The 14,163-nt window shown below is 34.1% G+C and overlaps 1 protein-coding gene across 3 annotated transcripts in view; it reads right to left on the bottom strand.

The window, feature by feature from the left end:
* The window catches only part of Iqcb1 (IQ motif containing B1), a 47,021-nt gene that overhangs the window by 15,541 nt on the left and 17,317 nt on the right, over window positions 1-14,163 (bottom strand). For all 3 annotated transcript variants that reach the window (XM_032900180.1, XM_032900181.1, XM_032900182.1), the window contains 4 exons: window positions 10,775-10,953; window positions 8,648-8,757; window positions 7,045-7,154; window positions 1,830-1,972 (listed from right to left, as the gene is read on the bottom strand). In XM_032900180.1, the coding sequence (XP_032756071.1) occupies window positions 1,830-1,972; window positions 7,045-7,154; window positions 8,648-8,757; window positions 10,775-10,953 (542 nt within the window). The remainder of the gene's footprint in view (window positions 1-1,829; window positions 1,973-7,044; window positions 7,155-8,647; window positions 8,758-10,774; window positions 10,954-14,163) is intronic.

Genomic DNA, 14,163 nt, shown 5'->3' with positions numbered 1-14,163 from the left:
AGAGTATTGAGAAAAGGGATAAAAGGCTAATACCAAAAGAGTCTGACAAAAAAAAAAAAATCATGAATCCATGCAGGAAAGCATTTGGGATGACCAGGGGAGGTAGACAAAATGTTTTTATGTGTGCTTTAATCTACAGTGTGTTTTCAAACTTCTCTCTGATTGTTCACCCAAATAAACTTCCCTTGACTTTGGAGTTGGTAAATGAAAGAACAAAGCTGTAGGACACAATACGAGTGGTTAATACAAAGAAGGTATCTTAGAGAGAGTACTAAAAAAACTAATTAGTTTTGGATTTAATGGCTGACTTGATATACAAGAGTGACAAAGAAAAAGCAAGGATGTTGAATGAAACTGAAAAGATTTTTGATGCCATTACATGAAATGGGGAACCAATGGAGACGAAATTTGGGAATAAGACTTCAGTTTTGGAAACATCTGTTGATGGCAAAGAAAACTATCCAACAGGAAAGACAGTCACAGCAGCAGCCATTAGATACATGTGGCTACTAAGTAGATTTAAAGAAGGTAAAATTAAACATTCAAAAGTCCTCAAGTCCAACAGCATTTTAAATACTCAATCACTACCTCTAGCTATTGCTGCTGTACTGGTTGATATAGACAGAACTTTAAAATGGTAACATAAAGTGTGTTATTGGGCAGTGCTGCTTAGGAGAGAAAGTAGAATGAAAAGCTAATTTGAATTAGAATGAGAAGGCTAAGCACTCTGCTGATACCTGACAGTATAGATCTGGATGGGACACATCAAGCAGGACAACGTGAGAATAACTGGAAAAGGACAAATTCTAGAAAAAAATATTTAAAGTAAAAGGTGGGAGAGAACCAGTGAATGTTCTTGGGAATGAGTAATAAAAAGGGAAGTAAATGACTGAACCTATGAAGGGATAGTCATGCTGCTCAGTTGCTAAGAGCACTTGCTAGCATGCATGAGGCTCTGGGTTCAATCCGCAACAAGGCACAAAGTCAAAAGTAGTGGCCTACATTTGTAATTCAAGCACTTGGGAAGTAGAAGCAGGAGGGTGTAAGTTCAAGATCATCTTTAGGTATATATTGAAGCCGCCCAGGCTCTCTGAGATCCTGTCAAAAAACAACACAAAACAAAACAAAAAACTCTAGGGCATAGATAGCTAAGTTGATAAAGTGGTTACTGTGCAAGTGTGAGAACCAGAGCTTGGATTCCTAAACCTATGTAAACATCTTGGCAAGGTGGCACATGGCTGTAACTCCAGCACTGAGGGACAGGAAAGAGTCAAGCAGACCTGACAGTTTGATGGTCAGCTAGACTAGCCAATCACTGACTGAGTTACAAGGGTCAATGAGAGAACTATAGTGGAGAGGGCTAGAGGAAGATACCTTACATTGACCTCTAGCCATATATACATATGTATATCCACTACACATGCACACAGATGAACATGTACACATAGATACACTGCCATAGCATGTTCTTATTAATAATTCAGCTTCATTTGTCACAAATGTAAGATGATGTCACAGATTTTATACTAGGGAGTGGATGAAGGTCAGATGACAGACTGGAGTCCTTTCAAGATTTTCTTTTATGTTACTGGCCATTATCTTTAATTATAAACATTTATGTTTAACACATGTATCTCAAAGTAAAAAAATATATTTAAAATTATAGGTATGAATCAGAAAACCTGTAACTTTTAAAATGTAGCGCTTTAGTATGATTTCTCTAGGGAAAGAAAAAAGAGAAAAGGCAAAAGGTTAAAAAAAAAAGAACAAAAAGAAATTATCAGGTAAGCAGAAAACCTGGTTTAAGAAATTATAACATTCTTACTCACCTGGATGAATTATTTCAAGCATACTCAAGCGTGACTCTCGGGAAAGCCTCATGGCTCTCTGTCTTTGAAGTTGCAATCTTAATCTGAGGTCTTCTTCTTCCTTCTGCCTATTTAGCTCCAACAACATCTTTGTTCGTTTAGCTCTGTGAAAGAAAAATCAGTTCTTTACATACAATTTTATAAACCCATGCCAGAAAGAAACGCATGAAAAATCCCGATCTCAGGTGTAATTAGTCAAGTAAAGAAAAAAATGTTCTTGAAGATAACTCTTAGCACTGGTAGGGTTATAATGGTTTGTGGCTCTGGGAGTGGCACTATTAGAAGGTGTAGCCCTATTGCAGTAGGTGTGGCCTTGTTGGAGTAGATGTATCACTGTGGCCATGGGCTTTAAGTAACCCTCATCCTAGCTGCCTGGAAGCCAGTATTCTATTAGCAGCCTTCAGATGAAGATGTGGAACTCTCAGCTCTTCCTGCACCAGGCCTGCCTGGATGCTGCCATGTTTCTGCCTTGATGATAATGGACCAAACCTCTGAACTTGTAAGCCAGCTCCAATTAAATGCTGTCCTTATGAGTGTTGCCTTCATCATGGTGTCTGTTCACAACAGTAAAACCCTAAGACAAGGATATAATGAAATTCATTGTTTTAATACATAAATTTCTCTAGAGATATTTGGACAAATATATCAAAAATCTGAAGAAATATTTTAAATACAATTAAAAAGACTAAAAAATACAGATCAGCCCATAATACTTCTAATACTTCTCTTACTGAAATAATCAAATATATAAAGGCATGGATGTTGTAGCATAGTATTACATTGGTAAAAAACTGAAAAGTATCCCATTACAGTGGATTGAATAAAAAAATATTGAATCATTTAACTGATGGAATTGTATTTGTTTTTAAAATAGAAAACTGCAAAAACTTAGTGACATGTACTGTTTGGTGAAAATAAATAGAAGACTATGCCAAGTAGTGGTGGCACACACCTCTACTTCCAGTGCTTGGGAAGCAGGTGGATCTCTGAATTTAAGGCTAGCCTGGTCTAGTTCCATGACAGCCAGACCTACAAAAAGAAAGCCTGTCTCAAAAAAATAATATATAGTATAATATATATGAATAAAATTGTACTAAAATTGTATTAATTTACATAGAAATATAAACCATTAAAAACGTTAAAATTTCAATAGTGGTTTTCACGTCATGGTGTAATTATAACTTTTAACTTTTTGGATTTTTTTCTTTTTCTTTTTCATTTTGTTTAAGATTTATGGGAGCCTGATACAGCTGTCTGCTGAGAGGCTCTGCCAGAGCCTAACAAATACAGAGGCGGATGCTCACAACCAGCCACTGAACTGAGCATGAGGTCCCTAATGGAGGAGTTATAGAAAGGACTGAAGGAGCTTAAGGGGTAGGAAAAACAACAATATCAACCAACCAGACCCCCCAGAGCTCTCAGGGACTAAACCACCATCCTAAGAGTACACAGAGATAGATCTAGGGCTCCAGCCGCATACGTAGCAGAGGATGGCCTTGTACAGCATCAGTGGAAGGAGAGGCCCTTGGTTCTGTCAAGGCTCCACGTTCCAGTGCAGCTTTAGTCAGGGTGGGGGAGTACCCTTACAGAAGCAGGGGAAGGAGAAATGGGAGAGCGGGTTTCTGGAAGGGAAACTGGGAAAGAGGATAACATTTGAAATGTAAATAAAAATATCTAATAAAAGAAATAATTAAAAAAAGATTTATGGGGGCAAGAGAGATGGCTCTACAGTTAAGAGCACTAGCTGTTTTTCCAGAGGTCCCAAGTTAAATTCCTAGTACTGACATGGTGACTCACAACTGTCAAACTCCAGGTCCATAAAATCTAATACCCTATTCTTGATGCCACAAGCACCAGGGATACATGTGGTACACACAGACATATATGCAAGTAAAACACTTAATACTTATAAAAATTAAAAATAAATGTTTTTTACATTTATCTGTCTGCATGTCTGCATGTGCAACATATGCATGCCTGGTGCCTATGGAGGCCAGACTGGGGTGTCAGATTCTGACACTGGAGTTAGGGATGCAGTATGAGCCACCATATGGGCACTGAAACTGAACACAGGTCCTCTACTAGAGTAACAAATGCTCTTAACTGCTGAAACATCTCTCCAGTCCCCTATTTTTCCTTTCATTAAATTTTTAAATTACATTTATTGTGTGCCCATGCATTCTATTTGTGTGCATATGTCAGCCATGGAGCATGGGTGATCACAGGACACCCTGAAGGAGTCAGTTTTCTCCCTCTACAATATACAAATATACACTGTTTTATAACTGGCTATAAAGTTTTCTGTGTTCAAAGATGTTTTATTTCATTATAATTTCCATATTTTCTGCTATTTATCAAATTGTTTTTTAACTACTGCAACCTAGTCTTTGATATTTCCTATATGACAGTACATAAAGCATCACAAATACTAATATTCAGTATATACACTCGAAATATTTTTAGGTACCCATAGAGGAAAACAAGGAAGATATGGAAGAGGAGAATATACTATTTATTTTACTTAGATGAGTTTGCATGGCTCAAGAATATGTTTTATTTTCTTCCAACAGCAACAACAAAAATAAATACTTCATAAAACAAAATTAGGTGTCTGAACCCAGAGGGGGCTACATGAGACACTGTCTCAATAAAATACTACCCTCAAACAAAATAACCTCCAAACAAAATGAGTAAGTTTACATACCATCAAGATATTTATATATACACATTAACTGATGTATTCTTTATAGTGACTAAGAAACGGTGGCACCTAGATATCTATTAATAGATGGAAGGATAAAGAAAATATTATATAAATAAAAAAATATATATATATATAATGGTTTTATTCAGCCATAAAGAAAAACAAATCCATGATATTTACATAAAATAAAGAGAACTAGAAATAGTTAAAGTAAGCTAGACTTAGACAAATATGCAGAATCTATAACAAATTTTGTATGTGCATTTAATGAAACTATAAAGAGGATTGTGAGAGGGGAAAATGATATCTTAAGGAGTGGTGAAGAAAAAAGGAGATAGACTCCTTTTGAGGTAGGGAAGAGAACCAGTCAGAGGTGCAGACAAGATGTATGGTGAGGGTAGTGACAGAGCGAGTGAATTAAAACAAAGTTTAACAGCATGTATGTATGAAAATGCTATAAAGAAACTAATTACTCTATATGTTAATTTAAAAATTTTAAATGATAAGAATATTAATTAGATTCTGTAATACACTTCTGCATAAATGAACTCACAATCCTTAGATCCTGAGGGGTTTTTTTTCCCTTTAGTGTAATGATTAGACTGTATGCTAACTATGCATTTTAGCATTGAACTAAACCCTAATCTAAAATTGTATATTTTAAGGGCAGAAATTATATGTGTTTTCTCATCCTATTTTTAAAGTGCATATACTAAACTCGTTTAAATTATCTTAGAAGTATTATCTGAACCCTGTGAGGTACATGAACTTTAGTAATTCATTTATTTAATTTTTAGAGTGCTGGAAAGTCAACCTAAGGTCTTGTGCATGCTAGGCAAATGTTCTACCATTGTACTATATCCAGTCCTCTTTATATTCTTTGAAGACAGGGTCTCTGCTAAATTGTCCAGCAGTAGCAGCTTTGATCTCACTCTGTAATCCAGGTTGGGTTTAAACATATGTTCTTCCTGCCTTAGTTTCCTGAGTAGGTGAGATTGCTGGCCTGTGTCACAAAACACAGCCATTATCTTTATTTTCTAGATTTGAAATTTGAGGCAATAAGGTGCTGAAGCCAGATACAAACTCAAGTCTGTTACTTTCTCTCTCTCCATATATGCAGATACACAAACACACACACACACACACACACACACACACACACACGAGCACAATTTTGAGATACTTTCATATAATTACATAAGCAAAACAATATACATATATATAAAATACACACATATCTCTACCCCCATGTGTATGTGTTTGTGTACATATGTGTCTGTGCACACATATAATCTACTTGATGAATGTTTGAAAACTTGATGTTTTCTTTGCTAATAATACTCATGCCCAAAAGTAAATATACTTGTCTTTAAATTTGTCTAGAGGAAAGTTTTTAAATGATATCCACTAAATAACACAGCCAAGGTGATTGTGTGATAATTTTGAGCTGTTATTTTTAGATGTTTTTGTAACAGAAATGCAGCTGCAGTTATTAAAAGTGAGGTTTCAGTTTTTAAAGGTTACTTCTGTAATATGTCAGTTTCATTTTAGTTAGTTAAATTTAGCTTGATGAATGAAAATAAAATCACTTCTCAATGGCTCTACTTTATAATCAATATTAACTATTTCTTATATTTCTTTTTGCTATGGTTTGTTCTGTAACCTTTAAGAATGTGGCTAGGTTAGTCATATCAGAAAGTGACCCACATCTTCAGTATTTCATTTTTCAATACAACTGAAGTAGAGATTAATAGTTTTGTTATATCTAAAGGATCACATTGACCCATACCGCATTTAGTTAGGAAATCTTGGTTAACATCTTTGATCTTTATATATCCATAAATATAATTAAACTGTTGGTTTTGAGGGTTTACTAATATAAATTTCACTGGCTCCCTCTTCAGGATGGGAAGTGGACAGGATTATTGGATTCCAGCAAATTTGTCATATTATGCCCTTTGTTCTAAAAGAGTACCTGGTTACTTGAGCATTGGTACTCAGTAACACTATGGAACAGAATACGACAAGAATAAAACAACATACATTAGGAAAGTAAAAAGAAAATAACAACAACAAAAAAAAAAAAAAAAAAAAACCACACAAATGCTCCCCTCCCCCACTTGCATTCAACTGTGCTCTGGTTATGCTTTTTTTTTTTTTTTAAAAGATTTATTCATTTATTATATATATATAAGTACACTGTAGCTGTCTTCAGATACACCAGAAGAGGGAATCGGATCTCTTTACAGAGGGTTGTGAGCCACCATGTGGTTGGTGGGAATTGAACTCAGGACCTCTGGAAGAGCAGTCGGGTGCTCTTAACCACTGAGCCATCTCTCCAGCCCTGGTTATGCTTTTATATTGTTTCTTTTCTTTTTCTTTTTTCCTTCTTTTGGGGTGGGTGGGTGGGGATTACAAATTTACATGCAAAGCTAGATCATTTCAACCAACAATTTGGTTTGGGTTTTCTACCTGAAACTCCTCTGCAAGGCAATCACAGCAGACGGAAGCTTCTTTAATCTTTTTCTGGTCTGGAAACCTTTCCAATAGGCTTGAATCAAGCAAGCTGCTTTATGTAGTTTCTGAAAGTATATATCAGAAATAATTTTGATACATCTCTAGAAGTCTTTTTGAGAAGTTTATCTTTTAAAATACCATCATCTCGAGGCAGATGGGTAGCCGGAAACATGAAGTTCATCAGGCCCAGAATGTCCAAGTATTCTTATTATATCTGACTTCCCAGATATAATATGTTAAGCTCAGGTAATATCTAGAACATATTTAAAATAGTCAGCTCTAAATTCTCTATCTGATCTCACTTCCTTTTCAAGGACTTCACAATTCTGCCTTAATCTTTCATAATCTATTTTGAGCTAATGTCTTTTCTTTTGTTGGGTTTAGTTTTTTGAAACTACATTTTGTTAGGTAGCCAATAGTGATCCAAAATTATGATCCTTCCGTCCTAGCCTCTGAAACACTGGGATTAAATGTGTGCCACCATGGCCAGGGAGCTATCTTGCTAATGTTTAGTACTTTTGAAACATTTATTTTTATTATTTTTAATTATGTGTATGTGTGTGTGTGCACATGCGTAGAAGGCAGAAGTTTCAAATTCCCCTAGAAGTGGAGGTGCAAGTATTTCTAAGCCATCTAACATGGGTGCTGACAACAGAATTCAGGTCCTTTGCAAGGACAGAGTGCACTCTTGACTGTTGAGCCACTGCTCCAGTCCATTTAGAATTATCAACTTGATTAGGCTTAGGTTATGTAAATTATGTTGACTATGTGTGGGTAGCAATGCAAATCTGTTTTAATTCTGTAAGCTTTTAGGATGCTGTTTTGAGTTTGTTCATCACATATATAATGTTGAAAATAGTTTATGAAAGTAAAGTTCTTTTTCTTTACTCTCTTCCTTCCAAATTTCTCCCTTCATTCTCTTGCCTAAAGTGCACTTCCTTTCAATTACCATTTGGTTTAGGATTTTAGGTACATAATAATAACATTTCCTTTTACTCTAAATATATATTTTATTATTTTAGAGTCTTTTTCATATTTATTTTAAGGCCTCACCTGAAAATCATAAAAGTGTATCTCTTTCTACAGAAGTAAGTTAGCTGGAGCTTCTATTCTGAGTGCATGTTGAGGAAGTATGATAAAACCTCTCACATCTCAAACATAATTTTATTCATATAATTTATGAAAAGAAGAAATGTTATTTTGTATCAATGAATAAGAAGGCTCACTACAGGTTACCATACATAGTTTGTAAAATGATAGATTGCTTTTTTTTATGAAAATTAAGTTTAAAAGGCTTACTGATAAAAGAGTAAATAGGGGATTTCATGAGACATCCTGAAAAAAAATTAAGTTGTTCAAATCTATAAATAGATATAAAGGGGAGACTGAAATTGTGTTTATGGGTAGAATAAATGAACTAATGAAAATCTTAAAACATATCTATTGGGTAGGAATAATATTTTGCTTAAAGTGTTAAGAGAAGGAAAGCGAGGTATATTTAAGAAGAACCAAAGTTCAACACAGATATCAAATATCACACAAATTATTTTTATAATACCTGTTCTTCTACTTCCTGTTGGATCTTAGGGGTTAAAAGATCAACGAGCTGTCTAAGTTCTCGACTAAATTCTGTAAGAGTTTCCTGTTTATTTAGCAGACTTCTAAGTCCTGAAATATAATAACAAAACAAAACAATTATCAATAAAGTAAGATTTTTTTGGTATCTAAGTATTATGAAGTTAAAGTCTGGTTTGAAAATGAATAAATATAACAAGATGATTAAATATATGATTTTTCTTTTTCTCAACAATTTCTATATTGAGGTCTTTCCAATCTTCCTCTCTTCTGATCATTTTTATGTCCCTTACTTATGACATTTGAATGTAAAAATGTATAAATAATTGCAATAAATCAGAGAAAAAAGAATTTGTTTTCTTTTCAACACAAACACCTTAAGCTGAAACATTCTTAAGAAGATAAATTATAAGCACACCATCCGTGTATGCCTACCTTGTAGAAGCACTTAAGTAGGTTATTATTAGTTGCTATTAATAAGTTTTATTAGTCAATTTTTCTTATACTAACATCTATAAGTTCTATGACATTAGGACACTGCATTTTAATTCCCAAATAACACAGTATCATAAAAGGTACAATGTAACCTTTGATTCCTAAGCATGTGATATAACAAATGTAAATGAGCAAATAAAAATGCCTTTAGTGTACATCTGGTGCTGTCATTATATGGATCTTTGAATGCCTCATACATTCTTTGAGATCCAACTTCTCAGTACCACTTACAACTACAAAATATCTTAGAAAACCTGAGTAAATTCTCCTGCAATTTTATCAGTCAAAGTAATGGAGAGGAATATTAAGGTCAATTTTACTTTTTGGTGTTTTCACTTTTTTATTAGGGTTGCAGGTCGAGACAGACCTAACTATGTAGTTCTGGCTGTCCTAGTACACCATTATGTAGACCAGGCTGGCCTTGAGCTCACAGACATCTGCCTGCCTCTGACTCTCAAGTGCTGGAATTAAAGGCATGATCCACCACACCTTGAATGGACATGCACATTTCTTTAGAAATCTAGTTGTAGTATTGAAATAAAAATGTATGCCTGGCATAATAACAACTAGAGATCTAATGCTGTTGCTTATTCTATTTCTTTTCTTGCAATATATAAAATAACCAAGTTATCTATATTAATGACACATATAAGTTACTAAAATGTATTGTGAATCATCAAGATTAAAGTCTATTCTAATTGATTAATTAAACATATCCTAAAAAATTTAAGAGTCCCATGAAGCAGTCTATTTAAACATATTTAATGAATTAGAAACCCATATTTTATTATACTGAATATAAATATATTGGTTAACAAAGAAACAACATAAAGCTAACATATAATTTTGGATGGTAGTTGGGAATCTACAGTCTTTAGTAAATGACCTAATTTTTCATGCCTCTTATTGCATGCCTATAAGGATAAGAATATCCAATATACCAAAGGAATGTTATAAAAATTAAATGGTTAAAAATAATAATAAAATGAATTAAATGTAAGTTTGGAGAATAGTCCTACAATTATTAAGTGTTCAATTAAATTAATACTCTCACACAAGAATGGTAGTTCTTTTACAATGAGTTCATTTACTTTCAAGATTTATGATTTCTTAATCAATGTGTCTGAGTTTGGATGTGAGATCTATATATACATGATATATAAATATGTTATATAATATATTAAAATATATGAACATATCACATATATAAAATTATGTTATATAATTATATATGATATAAATGTTATATATTATATATAATAGATATATTTTTAGTAAAGCAAGGCATTAATTATTAACTGATAATAATGCACAGTTCTAGTTTCTTCTCTAGAATAAATTCTGATAAGGTCATAGACATCTTTGCTCATTATTTTCAATATAAATATTTTTGTCAGAAAGAGAGTAAACATTTATTATAACACCATCAACAAAATATGCATGTTGGCTGTTGATCATATAGTGGTATCTGTTCTGAAATGGCATATGTTGTAATAGGTTTGTCTGTACAGTTCAGCTACTAACTTTTCAAAATATAAGGATTTTAACACTCATAAACTGTCAATACATTTTTGTCTTTTGGGAATACTAAGAAAAGAAAATATGTATGTCCTACCTTTATAGCAGGCACTTAGTCTCAGTAAAATCAAAATTTCCTGATGGGATTCAGCCAATACCAGCAGGAGCTTTGTAGCAGTACTTCTTATGACTGGACTAGGAGTTGACAAAAGCTTGAAAAGAATTTCATCTAAAATAGAATGCAGGGCTTTTCCTTCTATTTTGAGTAAATTACCACTAATAGAACAGAATAAAAAAAAGTATAATTAATAATTAACACATGGTTATCCAACAAATTTAAGTTTTAGTAACTTAAATACCTGTGTGTGGCCTAGTCTGTGAAGGTAGCCACCTTTTAAACCATATAACTTGGTTCTAAGAATTTAGTCTCTAACATATTAAGTCGACTAACATTTCAGATTTCCTACTGTGGGCAGGGACCATATTAGGTCCAATAGATAGTACAGAACAGATAAAGGTCTCCTCTTTCCTCTCAAAGAAACTTGTCATAAAATTGAATATTAAACAAAACTCTAAGATTAAACAAGTGCTTCAAAACCTTCACAAGAGTGCAGTAAGATTCAACAATTAAATGACATACATGCGTTTAATTTATAGAGAACATTTTATTTCCTTTGGCATTTTTTTTCATCTTTATTAACTTGGGTGTTTCTTATTTACATTTCGATTGTTATTCCCTTTCCCGGTTTCTGGGGTAAGATCCCCCTAACTCCTCCCCCTCCCCTTATCTTCTCTATGGGTGTTCCCCTCTCCATCCTCCCCCCATTACTGCCCTCCCTCCTTTGGCATTTTTTAATTATAATTTTGCATTACTACAGTGAACTTTTTGTTTTGCTGTTCTGTTTGGGCTTTTGTTTTACCAGTCTTTTGCCAATTTGTTTTGATGCTCATCTCTCTGTTTTAGTGGGATTTTGTGTTTCTTGATTTTTTTTTTTAAGAGAGAGAAAAACAACATAAAGTTGGTTAGGTACTAGGGAGAGGTGGAGAGGACCTGAGAGAAACTGGCAAAGGAGAAAAATCTTGATAAGAGCCAGGCACATGGTGGTAGTGGTGAAGCATGACTTTAATTCCAGCTCTTGGGAGGCAGAGACAAGTGAATATCTGAGTTCGAGGTTAACCTGGTCTACAGAGTGAGTTCCAGGACAGCTAGGGCTACACAGAGAGATCTTGTCTTGAAAAAGGAAAAAAATAAATATATTGTTAGGTTTCACATCTGGGACAAATGGCAGAGGTGCCTATGTAACAAATGTATCAAAGCAGTTGCTGGCTGCCAGGTTCTCTCTGCATCACTTAGTAGAGGGCCTGTTACAGGGCCCTCTTGACTGGCATACCCCACTCCCTATCCCAAACTTCTCCAACCTAGGGGCTGGGCTGCCCTTTCCTATATAATCCAACCATTTTGGCTACCTAGCCCTTCTGTCTACTCCTTGGGCCTTCTGGCTACTGCACCTGGTTCTCCTCTTCCTTCCCTTCTTGTATCCCTCTCCTCACTTGGCTTAGGGTCAGGTCTACTCTGGACTTTCCCAGATGTCCTTGCCTCTGGCTATGCTCTCCCACATATCTACAATAACCCTTCTCCACCATTCCTAGGAACGCTTATGTTCCTTTCCTTTCTACTTTTTTTTTTCATTCAGTATTGTATAAAAAACAAATTGAAAAATGCAGTGTTAAAAACAGAACTTGTCTTTATCATCTAATTTAAGTTTGTGAGTATAAAGTTGTTCATATTACTCCTTTGTGATTTTTAAATGACAGTAAATAATACCATTCCTCTAAATTTTTACATAAGTTGCTCACAGCTTTATTTCTTTCCTAATCGCTTATGTTGTAGGTTCGTTTTATTCATCTTCTCAGATTCAGCTTATGGTTTCTTATTTTTTCTATTGTTTTCATTGACTTTATTAATATTGATTGCTTTCATGCTTATTATTTTCCTTCTTTGGCTTAGAGTTTAGTTCTTCCTTCTTTTCCTAGTTTACTTATAGCAGAATTAATGTCAAGATTTGAGATTTTTTTTCCATATTATATATAAAAATTCTCCTAAGTATTGTTTGAATTAAGATGTTCCTCAGAAATTCTCATGTTATTTTCACATCCTTTTATTTAAAGATAATTTCAGATTTTTCTTTCAATTTCTTCTTTGTCTTGTATGGTACTTAGTGTATTGTTTATTAAATTATTTGGGTACTTTTCAGAGATCTGCTTATCACTCATGTCCAACCTCGTTCCATTTATAGCCCAACTTTTTGTTAGTTAAATCCTCTTAAGTTTATTGAGAGTTGCTTAAAAGCACTGGATATGCCTTTTAAAAATGTTCCCCTGTAAATGAAAGAAATGGGTACATTTTTACATATGTAAGTGGACTGGCACTCTACTGTGTTTTTGAAGAGAACCCCTCTGTAGATCTAATATATAGCTCTTTTTCCTAGTATTCTGCCTTGTGAAGTTTAGGCATCTTGTTTTCCCTAGATTCTCTTCTTTATTATTCTTCTTTTGTTTTTGTTTTTATATTTTATTTTATTACTTATTTCTTGAACTCAAATTTTCCTACTATATCACATCCTAAAAACTTTGAACTAATTCAAGGCAGCTGTGAAACTTTGTGTATAGTTTGGATCTCGAATGTACTCCCAAGACTCATGTGTGGAAAGCTCAGTGTCCAGGAAGGAGCTATCGGAACTTGTCTGAATGTTTAAGGAGTGGGATGTTACTGGAAGGCTTGGAGATCACTAGGGGCATGTTCCTTTCTCTCTTCTTATTTCCTGGCTATAAAGTGAGTAGCTTTGCCCTGCTACTTGTTCTCACTGTGATACTCTGTCTCACTACAGGTTCAAACCAGAGGGCAAATAGTCATGTACTGGAGACTCCAAAACCATGAGCCAAAATAAACCTTTTCTTTTTATAAATATGTTATCTCAGGTAGTTTGTTACAATGGCAGAAAGCTAATTACCATACTCTCCCCAGCCCCACTCCAGGCTTTCATTCATACACTGAGTCATGTTCAGTTTATTAATTGATCCTTCATAATCTGTCTCTTTTCCCCTAATGGTCCAGTAAATTTATCCTTGTAATTCTGTTTCAATCTAAAGTAGAAACAAAGGTCTGGTGATTTTAATTTATTCCTATTCCCTATTACCATTGCCAAGGTTTTATCACCTTACTTGAGTTGCTATGGTTTCTTCCTCATTTTTCCCCCATTGGGCAACAAATTGAGGATATTTAACATCCAAGGCAAGTGTCCCACCCCTAGAATACCTCTAGTCTTCCAATTGTCTTCTTTATCTAGTTTTGTTCTCATCTTCTCTCCATTAGTAACCAGAGTAATAATACTGAAATATAATCGGACCATATTCATCTACTTAAAAAAATTCTTCAAATTTTTTGCCTACAAGATATGATGTTTTCTTAACATATAAGTTTTTCAT

The sequence above is a fragment of the Rattus rattus genome, chromosome 4 (assembly GCF_011064425.1).
Source record: "Rattus rattus isolate New Zealand chromosome 4, Rrattus_CSIRO_v1, whole genome shotgun sequence".
NCBI classification, from domain to species: domain Eukaryota; kingdom Metazoa; phylum Chordata; class Mammalia; order Rodentia; family Muridae; genus Rattus; species Rattus rattus.
The sequence above is the reverse complement of the archived record's forward strand: the minus strand, read 5'-3'. Positions and strand labels throughout refer to the sequence as shown.